Raw genomic sequence first — 23489 nt, 5'->3', positions numbered from 1 at the left:
ATTTCATCCATACCAGGTATGACCTTGGGTAAGTTATTAATTTAAATCTCTTAAGTCTCGGTTTCCTCAACTACAAAATGGGTATAATCCAAATGAAATTGGACTTTCTTATTCCCACTTTGAGATTCATCATAGCAGAGTGTGGCATTTGCATGCATAATACACACGCAGAAATACATTATTTTGATAGATATATATAAATGGAATCTTACCATCTGCCTTGTTTGCAACTTGCATTTTCACTTAACAATATTGTGGTGATATACTTAGAAGTCTTTTCCTATCAACACCTATAGATCTCTTTTAGCTTTTAAACTACTTCTTGATAATAGCAATGATGGCTAACATTCATCCAGCTGTCACTGTGTGCCAGGGACTGTGTTAAGCATGTCCAATATATTACCTCATTTATTCCTAAAGATAGCCACGTGAGGCAGATACTAGAATCCTCATTTTACAGATGAGTAAACCAGGGCACAGAGAAGTTGCCTGAGGTCACACAGTGAGTGCTGGAGCTGAGAATGGAACCCAAACAATCTACTGTAAAACCTTCAAGCTTAGCCACTACATGGATGTGTGCTACCACAATAGATGTTTTGCTGAAGGTTTTCATGAGGAAGGCAGCCGAGAGGAATGACACACAATGCTAGATCCTAAAATTGCCTTATCCTCATCTCTCTCCCTCTCCCTCTAAAGTCCAGAATCTCACTACAGCTACTCATTTTCCCTTCTTTCTTTCTCCTTTCCCTCACAAACTCTGCCAGTCCATCAGGCTCTCTTTCCTCTCTCATCTCATCCTGCATCCCAAATTGTTTCTTCAGTGGGCAACCCAAGGCACCTCATTTATTAATAATCTTACTCTTTTTATCAGCTTCTTCTGTTTCCATCCCCCTCTTGCACTCTGCTGATAAAACAACCGTCTTCTGTGGGGCCCTCCCCCTTTTTCATGCAACAGTCACTCAACAATCAGATATCAAGCAACATCTACATGCCAGGCATTATTCCAGATGATGGAGATACAACAGTAAGCAAATCAAAGATGAGTCCCTGTCTTCCTGAAGTTCAGAACATGCTAGTGGAAGGAGAAAGGCAGTAGATTGGAAAAATAAGTAAAATAGAGGTGATGTTAGCTGGTGACAGTGGTAAAGGGGAAAGTAAAGCGGGGAAGCCATATTGAGAATGTTGAGTGAGGGTCGCAGTCCTGTTAGGATGATAGAGGACAGTTTCCCTGAGAGGATGGCACTGAGTGAAACCTAAAAGAGGTTGTCACAGGTTGTGTCCCCAGGGAAGCAGTGTCTGAGACTGAGATGAACATGGAAGAAGTTTATTAGGGTGTGCTCTCAGGATCACCCCCTATTGGGGAAGGGAAAGAAGCAGGATTGAACAGAAGAAGTAGTTGGGCTGGGGTACCATTACAACAGAGCCTCAGCTACCACTTCTTCCCCCGACAGGGCGCTGGGATGCTGGGATGACGTTTTGGAATTGCCCCAAGTCAGAGTGAAGGCACTGGGCCTTTATTCATCTACATTGATCAGGCGTTGAATGCTAGTTACCCAGAAAAGGAGGATTGACCTTGGGCAATGAGATTCTCTTTCATTGAGGATAATTCTAGGAGAGGGCTGAGAGCCCAGAGCTGTCAGCTGACAACTTCCCCAGCAGCTGGGATAATAATTCAATCAATCCTGCAAGGGGAAGTCTGGGTCGCACATTACAGCATCTAGAACAAAGATAAAGGAGTAAACCTTGCAGCTTTCTGGGAGTAGAGTATTCCAGGCAAAGGGAACAGTATATGCAAAGGCCCTGAGGTAGAATGAGGTGAGGATATCCAGGAAGCAGAAAGAAGACTAGGGTAGCTGAAGTAGAGTGAACAAAGCAGCAGTAGCAGGAATTGAGTCAGATGGGTAATAGGAGCCAGGTAAGGTTTGGGATTTAACCAAGAAGCAACATAATTTGAATTTAAGTTTTGGCATGACCATTTTGACTGCTATGTTGAGAACAGATTTGCTAGGGAAGGAGTTAAAGCAGAAACTAGATCACAGGGTTTCTCGACCTCATCCCTTTGATGTTTTGGGTAGGATAATTCTGTGTTGTAAAGGGCTGTCCTATGCATTGTAGGATGTTTAGCAGCATCCTTGGCCTCTGTCCACTAAATACCAGTGGCACCTTCCCCCCAGTTATGACATCCCAAAATGTCTCCAGACATTGCCAAATGTCCCATGAGGGGGAAAACTGCCCCCAGTTCAGACCCCTTGAGTTAGAGGCTGTTAGAGTGATCCAGGAGAGAGATGATGATAGATTGGATCACCGTCATAGGTATGCTGGTGGTGAATTGGGGGCGGGGGGCGGGGCGGGGGGAAGCGCGGTTGTCAAGAATAATTCTAAAGTAGTTGGCCTGCACAACTGTAAGAAAACGGTTCTGTTTGCTGAGCTTCGAAAGAGTGTGGTAGAAGGAGCTGTGTAGGAGATCAGGAGCCCAGTTTTGAACCCGACCGATTGAACAAATTGAAGAATAATGATTAGAAAGATTAGTCCCTTCCGTAAGTTTCTTTTCCTAACTTTGTTATGATTTATTTACACTGTTATTTTTTATTTATGTTGTTTTCATCTTCTTTCCATGGTTTTTCATTAAATTTGTGTTCTTTTGTACCCAGAATCCAATTGCTCCTTACCACCTCCACTGCTACCACCATTTCACTTCTTCCCACCCCCAGCCACCGTCGTCCCGCGTCTGGATTATTGTGTTAACCTCCCTTCCCTCTTCTCCCTGCCCCAGCACTGCATTCGCCACCTTGCAGCCTGAGTGATCATGTGAAAATTGAGAGTACATCATGTTATTTCTGTGTCAAACCTAAACGGTAAAATTGCCTGAATCATGTCACTCTTTTCATCCTCGAACACGGCAAATATTGGCTTTTAATACTAAGAGTTGCATTTGCAAAGAGAAAAAACGGTTTGGGGAACTATCAAGGGCTATACAGAAGAGGCAGTGTGCTGCGCGCGAGACCTAGGCAGAGAGTATGACGTAGGAGGCGTTCACTTCTGGTAAACGCGCTTCTCAGCGCTCAGTCCCCCGCACCCCGGGCCCTCGACCTCCCCAGTCAAAGACTTCATTTCCCAGGATGCCAAGGGGCGGGGCCGGCCGGAAGTCTGTGTGCCCTCCGTGGAGCATGATGGGGGAGTTGGAGATTTCCATCATGGCGGCTTCCATTTCGGGCTACACCTTCAGCGCTGTGTGTTTCCACAGCGCCAACAGCAACGCCGACCACGTAGGTGCCGGGCCCCCAGCTGTGGCTGCAGGGGCCTCCACCCTCCGTCTCAGGCCGGCGCCTGTGGCCAAGCCGGGACCACCCGACGCTCGCTCCCCGGTCTCCAGGGCCGGCCCGGGAAGCTGGTGACCCAGGCGGCTCCCGCCCCCGGCGAGCTTCTGCTGCCTGAGGTTCCTTCGCCCCCCGGGGTGGGCCCCCTCGCTTGGTGCCTTCGGCCGCCCGGCCGTCTCAGGACAGCCATCTTCCGTTTAGCAAAGCTTTCCTGGCCGGCCGTCGGCAGTGTCAGGGGTCGTCTAGTGGAAACCGAGCGCCTGCCCCTCCCTGAGAGTCAGACTTCTAGACTTGTGAGGGGCGCCTGGGGTCGAGAAAGACCCGAGCGACAGGGCTTTAGTCTGGGAGCCGAGGAACCCAGCCCCGCCCGCCAGTTTCACAGGTTGTTGTGGGATGCGACGAGGGAAACCATGGCTGTCACTATTCATACTTGTTAGATACGATCGTTTGTTTTCTTTGCCTCGATGGGAAATGGACAATGTAAACAAGAGTGTTAGGTGTAGGGTCTGCTAGGCTTGAAGCTGCATGCTTAGTTCTTTTGCGAATGTTCTAATGCCACGGGACTAAGTCGCAGTGAAATAGGGAAGTGATAGGCCTAAGTATGAGTGATCGGAAATGCACAGGCTTCGGAGCCCAGAGAGGGAGCAGCGCCTGTCTGCTTCAGTGTCTTTATTTTACGAATTGTCTTTTAAGGTCACTGGCCTCTGGTTGCAAACTAGATAATTTTTATCTTTAAGCATGTATTTAATTTGCCCACCAAGTTGGGGGATTGTTTTTAAATGTTAATAGTGAATTATTCAAATTCGTTAAATAGGTGTGTGTGTGGGGGGGGGGGGTTGTGGTTGTCATTACAAAGCAAAATGATACACCCCAGAAGAAGGAACTGAATTTGGTTTGATGTCAGCAGTCTTAGCTTTCATTAATAAAAACTGATTTCATAGAGGTGATTCCATTAGTAAATTGGATGGCATTAAATTATTGTACTTTTCATCTCTTCAGTGGCGATGGTAGAGAGTAATGATAAGAATGTACACAACATGGGTTTTTCCAGAGGCAGCTCATGTCTCTGGACATGAAGGCCTTTGATACTGCAGCCAGCTATTTAATAATGTAATACAGTTCCATATATGGGTAGTTTGTGGTACTCCTAGTGTCTGTGGAAGTATTAAATACGGTTTCAATAATGCTTCTTAACTGCTTTAGTTCTTGGAGTGCCTAGTAATATCGCAGTTTATGTATAAGGCAAGATTATTTTAAGAATGAGTGGCTACCTGTTAAAAAGTGGATAGTTTTCCTACAAACTACAGGGAGATGGCCGGGTTTCTTGAGTTGTTATTAACTTAATTCAAGAGATCTCTCTTTAATATCTATGCTGTGCCAGGGATGGTGCTAGACTTTATGGACATTTTCACCAATGACAGTAGTTTGCATCTGTGTCTTAAATGACCTTACCTGTTTGTAATAACCTTGCCACAGATGTATATGTGGACTACTTTATTTTCAATTTTACATATTTTAAAGTTGAAGAACCAAGAATTTTCTTTTGTAGTACATTCTTGTTTTATCCAGGCAAGAAATTAGTTTAAAACCACTCAGTCCACAGAGCTGGCGTTAGCAAACTTTTTCTGTAAAGGGCCGCATACTAAATATTTTAGGCTTTCTGAGCCATGGGTCTCTGTAGCAACTACTCAATTCTGTGTTGGAGGGAGAAAGCAGCCATAGACAATAAATAAGTTAGGGTGACTATTTCCCGTAAACTTTATTTATGGACACTGAAATTTGAATTTCACGTAATTTTCACATGTCATGAAATGTTATTTTTATTTTTAATTTTTTCAACCATTTAAGAGTGTAGAAACCATTCTTAGCTTGTCAGCTGTACAATAACAGGCATCAGGCTGGATTTAGCCCACACATTGTAGTTTGCCTTCTCCTGCTATAAAGTAACAGTGGCTCAAATAATCCAGACCAGTAGATAAATAAGCATTCATTTTATACTTGGAGTTAGAATGTCTGGATGTCACTGTTGGCTTACTCAGACTGAGGACTGCAGTAGGGTTGCCAGATAAAATATAAGGCACCTAATTTAATTCAAATGTCAGATAAACAATAAATTTTTTAGTTAACTATATCCCAATATGACATAAAAATTATTTGCTGTTTATTTGAAATTCAAATTTAACTAAGTGTCTTGTATTTTTATTTGCTAAATCTGGCAACCCTAGACTATGGAACACTAGGAATATGTAGATAATGTTCTTAAGGTCTAAAGTTCTGTAGGAATTTTAAATTGGTTTTTTCAATTTGGTTAAAACTTTTTTTTTAATGTGTTACAAAGACAAAGCTGCTCTTTTCTGGTGAGAACTCATAACTGAAAGACTTTCATAGGGTAAAACAAGCTTCTTTAGTCAATATTTCTCAGACCAATAGCCATGGATACTCCTTAAGGTCTGAGAAAAAATTTTTAAAGAGGTCTCTATATTACTCAGGTTCGAGAAATGCCCTGTTCATGATGGTTTGGAATTTTAGGACACTCCATGACCCTAATCCAATACAAAGCTATACCATAAAGCATCTGTCTCTCCCTCTTCACCTCCTGAGATTCTCACTTCTAACTGGGAATGTTCTTAAACTAGGAACATTCTTTAATTGATTTGAAGGATCTACTTAGAATAGAAATGTATATAGTACAAGGGCATTGTTTCAACCAGTACTTACTGGGCACCTCCTCTGTGTTGGGCTCTGTGCTGGGTGCTGAGACCTAGTGGTGAACAAGCACAGAGTCCCTGCTCTCATGGAGCTGACATCTTAGTGGGGGATAGGCATTTATTTATTCATATAAATATGTAATATGATGGAGAGTGAGAAGACTGAGAAGAAAAAGAATGCAGAGTGAAGGGGCCTGAAGTCTGGCAGATGCTGTTTCCGTTACATTGGCCAGGGAAGGCCTCTGATAAGGTGCCATTCGAGTAAAGAGCCTAGTGGAGGGCAGGAGTAAGTCATGTGGGTATCTGGGGAGGGCAATTCAGGACAGCCTATCAGTTTACCCTCTACAGGAAAGTTATTTTGACATTTAGGGTCTATGTTCTTCAACTTTGCTTATCCTCAACAGGATAGCAGGTACTCAAACAAGTAGGTTATACACTAAGTAATCCAGAATTGATTATCGTGGAATATGTTCTCCAAAGGTGTAAATAAATTAACCTCTGCCTTTCTTAAAGGAAAACTTTGATGTGAGTTCTAGGAAATTTAATTTATTTGCTGAGATCCTAATTTCCCATGCCAGCCTATACAAGAGCAATTAGCTGTGCATTGTGTTAACTTCTTTATCCTTTTGTCATTAGCAGTGTTTTTAAAACAATGAAATAAATTATATGCTGTTTTGAGAAAGCAGCCTTGGACTATTTCTGCTTCCTGAGGTTTTTTGACGTGGGTTATTACACTTAGTAGGATTTAGGTCATGAGTTCACTCTGCTTGTTTTTACTTCAAAAAAAACCAAGGAAGACTTGAAGGGATTAAAATAATATTTCATCTTGTTATCAAACAATCCAGTTAATAGATGTATCTCAGGTTGCTTTAGTCTTCTTGTTCCTTTATAGGGTAGTAGTTTACATGGCAAGCTTATTTGGACTATTGTTTAAATTATAATGTCCTCAATTCCTCTTAATTCCCTTAAAAACTGTCTTTAGTTTTAGTCTGCAACTATTTTCTTTTATTACTTTTAGGAAGGCTTTTTGCTGGGAGAGGTAAGACAAGAGGAAACCTTTAGCATCAGTGACTCACAAATCAGCAACACAGAATTTCTGCAAGTGATTGGTAAGTTTACTACTGACCTTAGAAATACTCTTTCTGTATATATACTATTTGTTTTGTTTTTTGGCCCTTAACTGATTTTGATCCAAAAGATTAAAAGAGTTCATGGAAAACTACTAAGATCACAATGCAAATTATTTGCACTAGTAAAAGATAGGAAATGTTTTTGTAAGTCACTGTAAACTTACAGTGTGTAGCTGTAAGTTTAGATATTCAGTAGAGCTATCCCTTTCCCACTAACTGGTCTGACTTTACTGAAGAGCTTTGTGCTATTGCACTTGATAATCTCTTGAAAACCATCATGAACCTCACATTTGCATATTGGGCTAGCCTGTTGCCAGCCTCACATCATACCATAATGAAAGGATGTGCTGTGCTGGTCCTTCCTGGAGGGATCTGACAAAGGTGTTCACACTTGTTTACATGAGATTATTTGTTAAACCTACCCAGCCTTCTGAGGAGTGAGCCAAACAGTCAGTTTGGGGGAGATTGTTGGGGAAGGCGAAGGAGTGTGTATAGACTCACCCCCTCTCTTTGGATTAGTCTCCTTTTGATAAATAGGGATCGCAGTTCTTTCAGCTACACCTCGAGCATATCACCAAATAGCATATCAGCAAGGGACATTTCATTCACTTATGCAGCCAACGTTTATTGAAGAACATTCATATGTGAGGCATATGCTAGGCAATGAGAGGACCATCCGGAGGCATCCCTGCCTTCCAGGAGTGTGGGGAGGGCAAGACATGTATATAGAAGTACTAGACAGTGCAGATGAGTGCTATAAGAAGAAGAAAAAGAAAGTCCCAGAGGTTGAAAATAAAATAGCTAGTGGGTGAAATCAGTAAAGGCATCATAAAGGAGGTGAACTTAGGGCCAGTGGGTGGTGTATTCAGTGGAACATAGAGCAAAGAGTGCATAAGACATAGAGGGAATCTGGCCTATTTCTATGTGACTAAAATACAGAATGGGTGATGGTGAGAGTGAGTGGTTTGTGGTTTGAAATACTGCTGGAAGGTTAGGTTATATTGGAGCCAAATCATCAATTTTAAGCCTGTTCTGATAACCTTCTAGTGCATGTATTGGGAGGCCAGGATGGGGGTTGAGGTGGGCTTAGGACTGGGGGGAGACCAGAGACTCAACTGTGTCCTAAAGGACCAAAACTATAAAACCACTCCCACAATATTGACTTGTTAAATAAAGACTGGATATACAGAGATAGGTATTCTCTCATTGAGGTTTTGTTTTTTGTTTTGCTTAACTCTTTAAAAATTCTAAAATAGAGAAATTGGTTTCATTGGATATCAGTGTGATTATTTGTTGTTTGCATTTGGGTTTTAAAAATTAATTTGGTAGATGAAGGTTAGAATGGCAGATGTAATTAACTGACAGCAAACCACGCAAGAAAGAGCTCTCTTATCTGGCATGATCACAAAATAGCATTTCTGATGAATATTCTGGCTATTTATTTATTTTTGAAGAAATAGAGTGGTAAACTAATTGAAATTCTACTGCATAATGTACTGATTCTTTGATTTATAAACCTTCTGGTTCTTGCAGTGAATATGTCTCCATGGTATTGTAGCTATGGAGGAGTACCAGTTGATAGAGAGTCCCGGTGAATACAGTGCCATGACAACCATCTTTTGCTGTACAACCTTTAATTTATTAGCTACATTCAATTCATTGTTTGAAATGATTATGGATCACATGGACAAAGTATTTGCTATTGTTATCTTAAATGTATTGTTATATTTTATGTTGTAATATTATATTGTTATATTATATTGTAATATTATATTGTTATATTGTAACAGTTTTCTTTTAAGAATACAGTAATTACTATATACAGTAAGGACGTGCTAGGCAATTTATATAGAACACATCTTGAACACAAAGTATATCTGTGTCTTGTTTGAATACATATCAATTTTAAAAGCTGTGCTAACTCCCTTTAAACAGAGCTGTCCACCCTCAGTTCTAGGAGTGGTAGGGAGGAGACAACAGAAGAGCTTCCGTTGTTGTTGAGGTGTTGCAGTAGAGTGACTGGGAAGGACGAAAGGGGAAGGAGAGGAGCTGTCCCGCGCCCCCACCAGGAGAGGCAGAGACAGGAAGATAAGCAAGAACAGCAGTGCGTCCCATGGGGTTTAAAGAAATGAGGGCAGAGACGACTTCCGTCCCTGAAGAGGAGGCTCCCGTGTGGTTAAGCTCTTGAGGTGTGGGAAACTCTGGAATCCCAGGTTCCTGCCTGCTTCCAGAGGTCCACCTATCAGCTGTGTCTGCCACTTTCCTTCCGATCTGCAGCTTTATCACGTTTGAGCCTGTCACCCTGTTTGCTCCATGGAGTGCTTTATTAGGAATTGCAAAAAATCGTATGCAAGAAAGCTTTAACTTCCTTTGGAAAAGGCCACATGGTATCTAGAGCATATCTTTGTGTACTTCCAGTCCAGGTGGTAAATCATGGGAGACGTCTGCTGGGGGGTGGACTGGTGACAGGAGTGTGTATTCAGAGTTCAGAATTTACTCTAGGGATTTTCTTAACATATTCTTTCCTTTAAAGTGGAAGATGAGTTTTTTCTTTTTCCTAAACTCTAGGTAATGATTTTGCTACAAATATTCCACATTCTAATTACTTTACTAACGTTATCTCTGAAATAACTTATGGTGGTATACTGTATCATTTTTGGTGATAAAAGAAGGAACTATTTCTAGATGATGTTTTCTTATTTGCATCACTATGTCAACAGCCATACTAGGCACGTGAACTTTTCTTTCCTATGGAAGTACTGCGTTTGTGTGTGTGTTTGGCAGCATTAACATCAGCACAGAAGCTAATAGCCCATGTCCTTCAGGGTTGTGGTTCCATTTTAATTGAGTTAAAATTGCAGCCTGGAACTCTGCTGCTGTGACTTTTTAAATAGCAGGTAATGAGTTGCTCTCCAGAAGAATGTGATTAATAGAATTGAATGGTTAATTAGTCTCATGCTCTTATAAAGCAACCCAGACCCTAAGCCCCCTGATGAGCTTCAAGAAATTGTTCGCTCTGGTTAATCACAGCAATCTCTTCAGAAGCCATTAGGCTCTGCCTTATAAATGACAGTCTCCCTTGGTGCTGACCATCTTTGAAAGGGTTAACAGGCTTCCGGAGTTTCCTCCCTTCCCCTTCAAAATGCCTGGCCCCAGTTGTCATGGGTTGTTAGCAGGTTATTGATGGTAGGGTGGTTAAGACCCTCCTCTCCCCAAGCTGTCCTCACGGCTTTTATCCACCTTGATTAAATGCCTGCAGTCAGTGGTTACTTTTTCCTCCTATGCTTTGTTTAAATAGCTAGGATTGGATAAGGGCACACAATAGCTGCGTATTCCTGAATAAGAGCTTTCAGATGTGTACTCATCATATGTGGACAAATGGAAACAGAACTTTTGGTATCTACTTTATTTTGTTCTGCGAATGTGTCCTGGAGTTTGAATATTAAGAGGAGTCACTGCCTTCACTGGTGTACACACAGCACCTATTTGGGAGAAGAAAACTGTCTTTTTATTGTCTGAGATTTTGGTTAAAAAACTCCTGAGCAATTTTATAGTTGCCCGTGTCTTACATGATTAACTGATTTCATCTTTCTAATTACAGAAATCCATAACCATCACCCTTGTTCAAAACTTTTTAGGTAAGCCACGTCCTTCTTTGTAGCTCTTAGTCCTTATTAAGAGATTAATTGATTAAAAACTAGTGATTTTAGACCTGTACCCGATTATGGCTATAAAATTATAAGTATAACTGAGGGCATCCAAATTCATTTATTTATTGAGTGTCAGAAGTGTGTGTGGCACTGTGTTAGGTTAGGAAGAGGGGAGGGGACCGTATAAATCTTGACCTCAGAGATTTAGGATGGAAGCCTTCCCCACCAGCCTCCCTAGCAAGGGCTCTGTGACTGGTAGAGAGGGAAGTTAATCAAGGATCACATATAGATAAAATAATTTAATGGGTGTTTTTAAGAAGAATAAAAAATGTTCAGTGTTCAACTTTAAGATGTAAGAAAAGGGAACATAAAACCTCCTTTTTGTGTTTAAGTTAATCTACACCAGTTGCATCTTATGACCAGCTAAGGGACAGAAAGAGAAAGCAAAGGGAGGAGCGAAATTCAGAAGGGAGAAAGCAAATGGCAGAGAGACACATGGAGGGGAAAGGGTGAGGAAGAAAAAGGCCAGTATCTCCCACACATTGGACTTTTCCCCAGACCACTACCCAGGCCCCTGCCTTCTTTCTCAGCCCGAAACCCTTCCATCTGATGGCTGGTATGATGATTTCAACTGTGTTTCTTAAAACTCCCTGAGACCCTATTCTCGTACCTTCCCAGAAACCAGGCCAATACTTTCCTTCCCATGCTGCTCACACTAGTACAATTCAGTGTTCTTGGTTAGCACTTCCTTCTTTAACACCTGCAAACCCTTGTGCCTGGCTGCGCCTGCTATGTGTTCCCTGCAGCTTTCACCCTGACCACTCTCCTATCCTCAGCTGGCCCAAACATCCAGCCCCCTTGCACCCAAGAACCCCTGGAGACTTGTATCATGTTCTTCCACACACAAACACACCTACCCATTGATTATTTCAGAGGATTGTCATCATGCAACATGGCTACCTGTAGATGAAGCTTCAGAGTAGCTGAGAACTTGATCTTTTTTAGATTTACACAGAACTGCAAGAGGAGTGGGAAACAAGACGAGCAACCAGCAGTTCATTTGAGCAGAATCTCAGTGCAAATAAAATGATTCGGGCCCTGGTCCACACATTGCCTTTGTCTGATCCATGAAAGTGTCCTAGGGGCCAGCCCAGTGGCACAGTGGTTAAGTTTGCACATTCCACTGTGGTGGCCTGGGGTTTGCCGGCTCGAATCCAGGATGTGGACCTAGGCACCACTTGTCAAGCCATGATGTGGCAGGCGTCCCACGTATAAAGTAAAGGAAGGTGGGCACAGATGTTAGCTCAGGGCCGGTCTTCCTCAGCAAAAAGAGGAGTATTGGTGGCAGATGTTAGACCTAATCTTCCTCCAAAAAAAAAAGATAATTTCTTGTAGGCCCCATGGCCGAGTGGTTAAGTTCGTGCGCTTTGCTCCTGCAGCCCAGGGTTTCACCGGTTAGGATCCTGGGTGTGGATGTGGCACTGCTCGTCAGGCCACGCTGAGGCGGCGTCCCACATGCCACAACTAGAAGGACCCACAACTAAAATATACAACTATGTACTGGGCGGATTTGGGGAGAAAAAGCAGGAAAAAAAAAAAGAAAGAAAGAAAGTGTCCTATTTGGCCCTATCCAAAGCTTTGCTAGCTGTGCCCTACCTTGCCCTTCCAAGGAATTCCTTAAAACACTGTCAGCAAAGCTGTACCAGAATAAGAGTTTAACTAAGTTTAAATCATAAACTCATAATTCTTAGAGCTGAAAGAGACCTTAGAAATTATGTTTCTAATGCCACAACTAGAAGGACCCACAACGAAGAATATACAACTATGTACCGGGGGGCTTTGGGGAGAAAAAGGAAAAATAAAATCTTTTAAAAAAAAAAAAAAAAAAAAAAAAAAAAAGAAATTATGTTTCTACTCCAAACTCTTTATTTTGGAAAAAAGGAAATAGAGGCCAGATTGGTTGTAATCATACAGTGAGAAGTAGAACTGAGCTGGAGCTGTTATCTCCTGATTCCCAATTCACTGTTTTTGCAATGTCTTAAACTCTTTTCTGCCTTATAAGGCCTGGGATTTACAGTGGAGGGAGGGGGAGAGAAAGGGTGACGTTTCTGAAACTCTGACCAGTGGTAGACAAGCCCACCCATCATTACGCCTGGACTGCTCACCGCAGGGTCCTGGTCAAGTTGGTCTGTCTGAGGGTGAGTGCATTCAGTTGGCACCTAGCCAGACTTGGCTTCAAATCCCAGCTCTTCATCCTCCAGCTCTGTGATTTAGGGCAAGTCACTGAACGTCAGTATCTTTATCTACAAAAATGGGGATGAAGCTTGTTGACTTGTTGGGCTGAACTAATACTTGCCTCCCAGCATTGAGATAAGAATGAAATGAAATAACATAAGAAAGCATGCAGCCGAGCATGTTATTGAACATTCAACAATTGTTCATTTCCCTTCTTCATTTCTCAGAAATGAGCTCCTGAGTTCTTTTTTTTCGTAAGTAATTGATACTTAGAAAAAAGGAAAAGATGTCACAGCCATTTGAAACCACACGTTTTGTAATCACTTGCTATCAGCACCTCCCGCATGTGGAAGTTATACCCTCTGAATGTAGCAGTCTCTTGAGTATTCTTTCATGCAAAAGATACCTCATGTATAAAGCATTTAGATTGATTTCTCTATATACCTATTGAAGACAAGCAATTATATTTTTACTACCAACTTTTAGGGTTAGATGACCCGTAGACACATGTAGCTACGCATATTCATTGCAAAATACTATGTAATTTTAGTAAAATATTTTTTCTCTTAAAAAAACAGTTTTTATGACTATGCAAGCAAAGTTAATGAAGAGAGTTTGGACAGGATTCTTAAAGACCGGAGAAAGGTATGTTCTATTTGTTGCCTAGTCTGATTTGGAAATCGCTTCTTACCACCCAAACTTGAAACCAGAAAGGAATAGAAAAGGAAACAATGTGATATTTATTTATGAGAGTTCTGGTAAGTAGATTTTAAAAGTAAATTGTGGATGTGAGACAATGTTTACAGTATATCAATAGAAAAAATGTAGATATTTGTAGTATAATTCCATTATGTAAAAATCAGAAGAAAAGCAAATGAAGTATAATCCAGAAAGTTAACAATAGTTGAGTTGATTCTGGGTAGTTCTCCCTTTCTATTTTGTAATTTAAAAAATAGTTTTGCAAGTGCTGGCCTGGTGGTGTAGTGGTTAAGTTTGCATGCTCCACTTCAGTAGCCCAGGGCTCACAGGTTTGGATCCTGGGTGCAGACCTACACACCGCTCATCAAGCCATGCTGTGGCAGTGTCCTACATACAAAATGGAGGAAGATTGGCACAGGTGTTGGCTCAGCAACAATTTTCCTCAAGCAAAAAGAGGAAGATTGGTAACAGATGTTAGCTTGGGGCCAATCTTCCCCACCAAAAAAAAAATTTTGCACATTTTTAATACATATGCATTAATTTTATAATCAGGAAAATATTTCTAAAGAATGTAAATTGCAATCAAACATCTTTGGATATGTTACTCTTTCAAGTTCAATTACCGTTGAGCATAGATGTTTTTCCAAAAGGTCAAGCATTTATTATTTCTGTCCACCTATGCATATGATGTACTGATTGTGTATGGTAGGCAAATCTGAATCGAATTGAAAATGAACCAAAGTTTTGTTGCTGAAGCATTGTCTGATGGTCTCATTTATAATTTACTCTATTGTACCATGTGTGGGTTTTACTTTTTTACCTTGGGATATTAATTTCAGAAAAATAGATTGGTTATTAAACCATCACTTGAGGAAAAAAGTACCAGTAAAAGTTTTCAGTTTGTCAAACAGAAAACAGAATGCCTTTGTTTAAAAGAAGCGTATAGTATAGAAAATCTTCTAAAAAATTCTCCGTGGATAAAAATAACCCTGGCGGTGTGGGCCGTGGGCCGTAAGGCGTCTGAAGAGGGCGCTGGGAGAGAGTGCAGTTAGAGTAGGTCAGCCTCCTTCCCCTTGGACGGGCGGTTCAGCACCACTGTCAGTGCGAGGCAGAAAGGACAGCAGGTAAACCCAGAGGAGGGTGGGAAGCCTGGGGGATAGGTGGGACAGAAGGACAGATAGCTTTTCTAACGAGAATAAGCTCAGGAGGGGCTCGGTGTTGGCAGAGTCTGACCCAGTCACCTGCCCAACTAGGAAAGAGAGAGCAGCCACAGGTGTCATGGTCCGGCTCTCTCATTGTCAGTGACTTGCCCGAGAGCACGCATTCTGGAATCTCTTAACAGTCTATCCATCTCCCAGCCACCGCCTTGCCTCCTCATGCTGTTTATTTTCATATTTTGGATAATGAACCTTTATTGTACTTTCTAAAACTAAAATTTGTTCCACGAAAATTCTTATGGAGCACAGGTCTCTAGAGCCCTCACTACATACGAAAAGTACTAGGAAGTTTTTTTTTTTAATAGATAAAAAAAATTTTAAGTGAGCAAAAATGAATAAAGAATATGAACAGGAAATTCACAGGAGAAAAAAAGAGATCCACAAATGGCCAAGAAATAAATGAAAAGATGTTCAACTTCAATCAGGAAACTCAAATTGAAACAGCGTGATACTATTTTTTTGCCCATCAGATTGGCAGAAGCATGAAAGGATTGCTAGTATTCACTGCTGGCAAGGCTGTGGGAAATGAAAGCTGTAGTTGGTGGGAATGTAAGTTGATATCGACATTTAGAAGAAGAATTTTGCAATAACAGAATTTTAAATATGCAGTTCCACCTCTAGGAGTCTGGCCCAAGTAAATAATTGCATCTAGGCATATGAAAAACTGGCCTTATTGAACACTTAACTCTGTGCCAGGCCACACTCTAAGCACTTTTCAGGTATTGACACGTTTAATCCTTGCAGCAGCCGCATGAGGTGAACTGGTGTTGTTATCATCCCCATTTTACAGTGGAGGCAACTGAGGTGAATTCATTTGCTTAAGGTCACCAGTGGGACGTGGGGGAGCCAAGGCTTAAACCCAGCAGTCTGGACTCTTAATCAAGTGTACAGGGATGTTTGTTGCATCTTCGCTTAATAGTGAGAAGTTGGAAAACAATCTCAGTGTCCTCCAGTGGGGAGTAAATTGCGTTGGTACCTCCCTACTATGGGACACAAAGCAGCCACCAGAAAGAATGTGGGAAGTTCTCATATAATGTCATAGAAAGGTCTCTAAGTTATGTTAAATGAAACAAGTAGTATTATAATTTGAGCCTGTTTTATGTAAAAGCAAAAGCATGAGTGTGTGTTTAAATGTACAGAAAAGGATCTGGAAAGAAGCCAACTGCACTTAAAAGGGATGACTTTGGGGAGTGGAGAGACGCTGCTGCTGAAGTGAGACATCATTCGAGAAGCTGGGTTTTTTTGTTTTTTAAAGATTTTATTTTTCCTTCTTCTCCCCAAAGCTCCCCAGTACATAGTTGTGTATTTTTAGTTGTGGGTCCTTCTAGTCGTGGCATGTGGGACACCACCTCAGCACGGCCCAAAGAGCGGTGCCGTGTCCGCACCCAGGATCCAAACTGGCGAAACCCCGGACCACTGAAGCAGAGCACACGAGCTCAAGCACTCCGCCACGGGGCCGGCCCTTGATAAGTTTTTTTTAACTGTATTTTATAATTGAAGATAAATTGAAAAGAGAAAAGGACTCTACTCTGTAGTTCTTCCACATTCCAATCAATTCAGGGATTTTAAAATTGGATTTGCTGTTTGAGGACACAGTAGACCAGTCATAGGTTGTCACCTGGAGTTAACTTTGCTTTACCTGGGGCCAAGATTCTCAAAAAAGTTAAAAGTTGATCTGCAGTTTTGATTTTATAGAACTTTGTGCTAAAACAAATGTTTATGTTTTCCTTTGCAATTAAATTTATGAGTTTGTTGCTTCAGTTTACTTGGAAATTATGTTTTATTTCCCATGGTATTTGTTAAGGGCAAGAACTACTATATATTTCATTGCACATGTTTCTTGCAGCACCTTATACATAATATAAACTCTGTAAGGATTTTTTTGAAAAACCCAAATTTCCAGCGCAAAAGCAAAGATGATATATGTTTAAACGACTGAAAAGCTTTATAGTTGATTCTAGTTTGAGTTGTTTTCTCCCAGGAAAAGAACAAAATTGTATCTTCACCTTGAAAGAGTTATTGTACTACCCACGAAGGGACATTTAAAATGTTAGGCTTAAGATAGAGGCTATTGTTTTTGATATGAAAATCCTCCAGTAGGTACACCATGGTTGTGTGCTGAAATACTGCCCTGGCAGAATCATAGAATCATAGTGTGTTCACGAAGTTTCCACAAGCCTCAGGTTTGGGGCTAAGGCCAAAAAAGCAAGTGAGAGGAGTATTTCTGCCTTCTGGAAGCATCTGCTCTGAAATAGATAATGATAAACATAACAGCCATCTTAATATCATTATAAGGCCGAAAAGGATGCAACCTCAAGATAATAAATGTGCCCAGTGTTGGGGATAATTGCTTTGACTCCAGAAAATGTAAGTGACTATCTAGTATAGAGAGTAGAAAGGAAAGCCTTTGTGAAAAATTGTCTATGAAACTTCAGCAGAAATAAGGTTTTAGGGAAAGATGTCCGTAATTTTGCATCATGGCCCAAACATAGCTGTCAAAAAGGTGCTTTTCAGCATTGGCAACCTAGTTTGTCAGTAGCCTCCCGAGTAACTTGTTAGCTCTAAAAGGCAGTTTTGTAGCTGTCACCAATGTGAATTAAGTTGGCTTCTCATCTTTAATTGATCTGAGTGATGGGAGCATCTTTTTTGTCAAGTATCAAATGAATAAGTTGATTACTATCAGTTGGTATCCAAAATAATTTATAAGGTTCCCCACTTCTCAGAAAATACAAATAGAATAAAACGATTGGAATCAACGTAAGTGAAAAGTACCATTAGTCATCCAGTAAGCACTTGCAAGATTCTGTTAAACAGCAAGTATTTCATGAGAACAGCCAGTGTACTGAGTGCTGCTCAGGCCTTTGCAGGGATGCAGAGGGAGTATGAGACACACCTAGTGCTTAGAGGAGCTAAGTCCAGCATTAATACAGAGCACTGAGACTTAGGACTGATATGCCATGTTCTTGGACATCCATAGCTCTAGTCTGTTGATAGGACTATCGCACATAAAGCTGCTGTGACCCTTTGTATATAAGTGTTTGTGTGGATACATTGAGAATTAAATTTGTAAGATTTCATGTAACTTTTAATGCTTTTTTCCTTCTGTTTTTGTTGCAGAAAGTTATTGGGTGGTACAGATTCCGGCGAAACACACAGCAGCAAATGTCCTACAGAGAGCAGGTTATCCATAAGCAACTCACCCGCATCCTTGGGGTGCCCGACCTCGTCTTCCTTCTCTTCAGCTTCATCTCCACAGCCAACAATTCCACCCATGCTTTAGAATATGTTCTCTTTAGACCAAATCGAAGGTAAAGAAAGTGTTCCTACCAGCCTCATATATAGGAAAGATGTTGGTAGAAAAGCTTTTGTAAGCTTTGTTTTTTGTAATTAGAGAAGGTACTTTTCCTTGTCGGTTAGTTGTATAAATTAAAATTGTTTTTGAATCAAGAAGGCTTAGCAAGACATGTTAATTACGCATAAATTCTTATAGGAATAAACAGCTGGAAATCATCGTTTGCTTCTCTGTAATCCATTATGTAGAAATACAGTTTTGTTGCTCTGAAAGTCACTGTAATTTTAAAACATAGATTTCACAGACAAAATTGTAAAATTGATCCACCTACTGGTTAATGAAGGTTTTGCATTGTGAACTTGTTAAAGCAAAAAAAAAATGACCATCTGATTATGGTGTCTGTCTGTAAGCAACAGAAAGGTTTCCCTCTGGAAATTCATTTGCAGAATAAATTAAATTGAGATCAGTGAAAATAGTTATTAATTGTTAAATAGCCATTTGCAGGATTTTAGTAATGAATCAGTAGGTATTTCTTGAGCACTTAGAAGCTCCTCAGCACTCTGTCAGTCACTGCGGGGATGCAAAAGAAGTGTAAGACATGACCTCTGCCCTCAAGGAGTTTATAATCGGGTTTCCACTTTACGAGAAGGAAAAGAGCAGCTAATTCCTGCATGCTCGGGCTGTGTGTGGAAGCAGGCCCTCCGTGAGCCCTCCTGTTAGCTCCTCGGGGCAGAGGCTCGGACTCCTGTCGGCAAGACCCAGTCTTCAAGCAGAGCATCTCTCTCATAACATCCTCTCTCTCCATCCCCCACAGGTATAATCAAAGGATATCCCTCGCTATTCCCAATTTAGGCAATACTAGCCAGCAAGAGTATAAAGTGTCCTCAGTGCCAAATACTTCTCAGAGCTACGCCAAAGTTATTAAAGAACATGGGTAAGTTGAAAGTAAAAGGAAAGTGTTCCCTTTCTTTTGTTAATAGTATTTAAGAAGTATATGGAGAAATGTGGAATCAAGTTTGATATAATTAAAAGTGAAAAATGCTGTAAGGTGATTCTCTAGGACACCACCACTATATAGCAACATTTTATTCCTATTGAAAAGATGGTTTACTTTTACTAATACTTATTTTTTTTTATCATTTGTCATGTTTTTTGTGGGGTTTTTTTGCAATTGATATAAACGTTTGGGTAAAGTTTGTGTATTTCTGAGGTTCTAAAAGCTTTAAATGTGGTCACTGAAGAATATATAGCTTATATTTTTTAAATTGTCTTGGTAACAATGGTTCTTTTTTATTTCTCTTCTGTAATTCTAATAGTGTGGACATTATTACTGAGACATTGTCACCTTGGAGTTGCAGCATTTAAGTAACAGATTACAGTAGAAGTGATAGGAAAATGCCTTTCAGGTTTACAGCAGTTTGAATAACTGTGTGACGTCTTTTTTCTGTCTGTCTTCTAGTACTGACTTTTTTGACAAGGATGGAGTAATGAAAGACATCAGGGCGATTTATCAGGTTTATAATGCGCTTCAGGAGAAAGTGCAGGTAACTGATTTATTTACTAGTTTTCATCTTATTTATATTGCCCAAATGCTTTTAATTCTACTTTAATTTTTAATAATCTCCCAATTGACAAATGAATTGTCTGAAAGTTGGAATATGCTTTCCCAAAATAATATCAGATGTATAGGGTAGTTACTCATGCCATCCTGCAAAAGCCTGTCTCACTCGTGCCTGAAGCAGAGACTCTGAAGTATAGTATTAGTATTAGTGTTTTAAATACCTATGACCCTGTTTATAACAGTGTTTTTTCTAGGGAAATGTATTCTGAGATTAGGGAAGGATTGCTAAGAACGCAGCTGTCTCCATTGGTTATACTCTAAGTAGAGACTACATCACGAGGCACCCATAACTCCGTGCAGCTCTGCTTCCGTCATTCTAGTTCACTCGCTTTGCCCCCAGCTGCCTCCATCGAGTGGGAGGATCACAGTGGAGCCTGTTCATTCCTAGTCATTCATGCAACAAATATTTATGGAAACATCTCTCACAAGCCAGATACTGAGCTAGGTGCTAACAATACTTTCCCACGTTCTTTTCATCAGCCCCAGTGTGTTCTTAGGGGTAATTTGCTCTAAAACCCTAAGAACAAAAGAGCCTTTGAGAACAAGAAGGAAAGTGGTAGAACTGAAGAAGCTGTCCCAGGCTTGGAGAAAGCCTAACTTTGAGGAGGAAGGCCCCGAGGAATAGAGAGAGGAATGAAGGCAGCTAGTAAAAAAGAGGAAAGCAGACTGAGTTCAGCCTGGAGCAAAAGAAGAAAGCTTAGGATGGGCAATTTCCACTGTTAGTGTTCCAAACTAGGGTCACGGTACACCTGGTGGTGTAGGGAACTTTTTACAGACTCACTGGTCACTGGCTTACTTTCCAGCAGTTTCTGGTATTTCTGCTATGGAAGGAACGTGCAGTGAAAAACAGCTTTTTGTCCTGAATTCATGACCATGCTCTTTTGAGACTGTCAGCACTGCCTAATGGACTTCAGAGTGGCTGTTGTACATTTCTTTGCCAATTGAATGAGGCCTGCTCTGCAAACGTCACTATCGTGCGGAGTGCCCTGATCTGAATGGTTAAATTGCAGAGGTGTAGTCTCAAATAGTTAGTTTATGAAATCTTAACTTGGAAGCTTATTTTCTTTTTCAGCTTTCCCTGATTATAAATATTTTCTGTTGAATAAATCTTTGTGTCATCTGATTTTTGATTGTTGTTATAAATAAAAGTCAAAGGCATCTCATTCCTGTCGTATCTTTTATTCTTCCTTTGTATACTAGACTGATATCAAAAATGCCTTTTTCATTTCAATAAAAATGAATAATCAAAGGAAAAGATTAAATCTTTCCCATCTGACCCTTATTGGTAAAGAATTTATAAATGAAACAGCATAATCATCATAACAAAATTAAGGAAGCGACTCAGTGAATAACAGCGATAGTGCCGGTCTCGTGGACCATCGTGACTTTGTTCTGCCTTCCATGTCTGTTTCTTAACTCAGTAAAGCAGCTGGTCTCCTCCTAGGATTCAAGTTGGTGCTTCCGTATGGAATGCCTTGTGCTTGGATTTGAAACTAATTGTTCTTGTTGTCATTTTTCCCTCAGGCAGTTTGTGCAGATGTAGAAAAGAGTGAGCGAGTTGTCGAATCTTGTCAGGCAGAAGTGAACAAATTAAGAAGACAAATTACTCAGAGGAAAAATGAGAAGGAACAAGAAAGAAGTGAGTTTCTTATTAATTGTACCATTCAGTATCAGGGAACTGTCTGATTTTAAACATCAAATTATACAATAGGGGCTGGCTCTGTCGCCGAGTGGTTGAGTTCGCGCCCTCCACTGCGGCGGCCCAGGGTTCGGATCCTGGCCCAGACGTGGCACCGCTCGTCAGGCCATGTTGAGGCGGCGTCCCACATCCCACAACTAGAAGGACCTGCAACTAAGATATACAACTGTGTACCGGGGGGGTGTTGGGGAGATAAAGCAGGGGGAAAAAAAAAAAAAAGATGGGCAACAGTTGTTAGCCCAGGTGCCAATCTTTAAAAAAAAAAAATTATGGGGCTGGCCCCGTGGCCGAGTGGTTAAGTTCACGTGCTCCGCTGCAGGTGGCCCAGTGTTTCGTTGGTTCGAATCCTGGGCGCGGACATGGCACTGCTCATCAAACCACGCTGAGGCAGCGTCCCACATGCCACAACTAGAAGGACCCACAACGAAGAATATACAACTATGTACTGGGGGGCTTTGGGGAGAAAAAGGAAAAAAAATCTTTAAAAAAAAAAATTATACAATAAAATACGCGAATCCTTCCACACTCATCAAGCCCCAAGTTAAGCTGTTTGAGGGAGAGCACGCACTTGCCTTTAAGCTTTTCCAGAAGAGAAGTATGTTTTTCGTAGCATCCCTCTCAAGTCTCTACCTGGAAGAAAAAGACCAAAGGTAGAAAGACTGAAGCACGGTTAGAATAAATCCCGAGAAGAGATTATTGCAGACTGGTGCATATATTGACAGATGTAATCCACTTAGAATGGAGGACGGGCTGTGGGGTTTTTTACTAAGTCCACCCTGGCATGCCTAGCATGCAGGGACTGTGTCCTGTTGATGAGAGCCACGCAGAGGAGCTACCTACAGGTCTTTTAACCTTATATTTGATTCATAGTCAAGGTCACAATGAAGGCTTTACATGTCTTATTTTTGGTAGCTGTGGATGAATGGATACCATTAGGCTAAGGAACCAGCTGGCTGAATGAGAATTAGGCCCAAGAATCTATTAATTCTGGCATGGTAACAGACATATTTGCTACAATGCCTTCAAATTTAACATTCGTAAGCAAAATGTATTAAATGTATGGCAGATAATATCAAGTGTAAAGAGGTAAGGTTGTGGCTAACCTTTTCTAATTTAATAAGAACATTTACAAACCAATTAAAATGTAGCTTTTTTTAAATGTAATTTTTATTTCCAGGTAAATGATGTCTGATTTATTTTTATTAAAAATAAGTTATATTTTTCTAGAAATAATTAGAAATGCAGACAGGGATTTATGTACAAGAATGTTAATCACAACTTTATAATTCTCAAATCTTGGAAACAACCTATTAGAGTTGTTGAATAAGCAACAGTAGAATAGCTGAGTAAATTCCAGTGTATCTATGTGATGAAATATTATACAGCCGTTGAAGTGAATTTTTAATAACATGGGATAACGCTTAATATATAATCTTAAGTGAAAACACTAGGATATAATATGGTATAAACATCTGGTCTCAGCTCTGTTTAAAATACATATATCCCAAACACATACACAAGGCTGGATAATGACACTGGAGTTCGGAAAAGAAGTTGGGGCCTGACACTTAAAATTCACATCTTTTAACGCCAGATCTTTTGGGTTTTTCACCAAAATTCTAACAGTGTTATCTGGATGATAGAATTGTGGTAAATTTTTATTTTCTTTGTTCTTTTCTAAATTTTGTACAAGTATGTATCTCTCTCTCTCTCTTTTTTTTGCTGAGGAAGATTTGTCCTGAGCTCACATCTGTGCCAACCCTCCTCTATAGTGTATGTGGGTCACTGCCACAGCATGGCTGACGAGTGATGTAGATCTGTGCCTGGGATCCAAACCCATGAACCTGGGCTGCCCCCTGCGTCATTTTTATAATATTAAAAAATGTATTTAAAACACTTTTAAAGGCTGTATAGACTTGTA

General features: G+C 40.7%; 1 protein-coding gene and 1 long non-coding RNA gene across 2 annotated transcripts in view; one reads left to right on the top strand and one right to left on the bottom strand.

Moving 5' to 3' along the window:
• The first annotated feature begins 3130 nt into the window (after window positions 1–3130).
• Window positions 3131–23489, top strand: part of ABRAXAS2 (abraxas 2, BRISC complex subunit) — a 23185-nt gene continuing 2826 nt past the window's right edge. The window contains exons 1-8 of the mRNA XM_008521058.2: window positions 3131–3266; window positions 7044–7134; window positions 10757–10793; window positions 13619–13685; window positions 18074–18264; window positions 19063–19182; window positions 19708–19792; window positions 21394–21508. Coding sequence (XP_008519280.2) covers window positions 3168–3266; window positions 7044–7134; window positions 10757–10793; window positions 13619–13685; window positions 18074–18264; window positions 19063–19182; window positions 19708–19792; window positions 21394–21508 — 805 coding nt within the window. The 5' untranslated portion in view covers window positions 3131–3167. The remainder of the gene's footprint in view (window positions 3267–7043; window positions 7135–10756; window positions 10794–13618; window positions 13686–18073; window positions 18265–19062; window positions 19183–19707; window positions 19793–21393; window positions 21509–23489) is intronic.
• LOC103551543 (uncharacterized) overlaps window positions 22066–23489 on the bottom strand; it is an 18112-nt gene continuing 16688 nt past the window's right edge. Inside the window, exon 3 of the long non-coding RNA XR_011543368.1 lies at window positions 22066–22198. This is a non-coding gene — a long non-coding RNA (uncharacterized lncRNA). The remainder of the gene's footprint in view (window positions 22199–23489) is intronic.

The sequence above is a fragment of the Equus przewalskii genome, chromosome 1, assembly GCF_037783145.1.
Source record: "Equus przewalskii isolate Varuska chromosome 1, EquPr2, whole genome shotgun sequence".
Lineage (NCBI taxonomy): Eukaryota > Metazoa > Chordata > Mammalia > Perissodactyla > Equidae > Equus > Equus przewalskii.
This window is presented reverse-complemented; position numbering and strand designations above follow the sequence as displayed.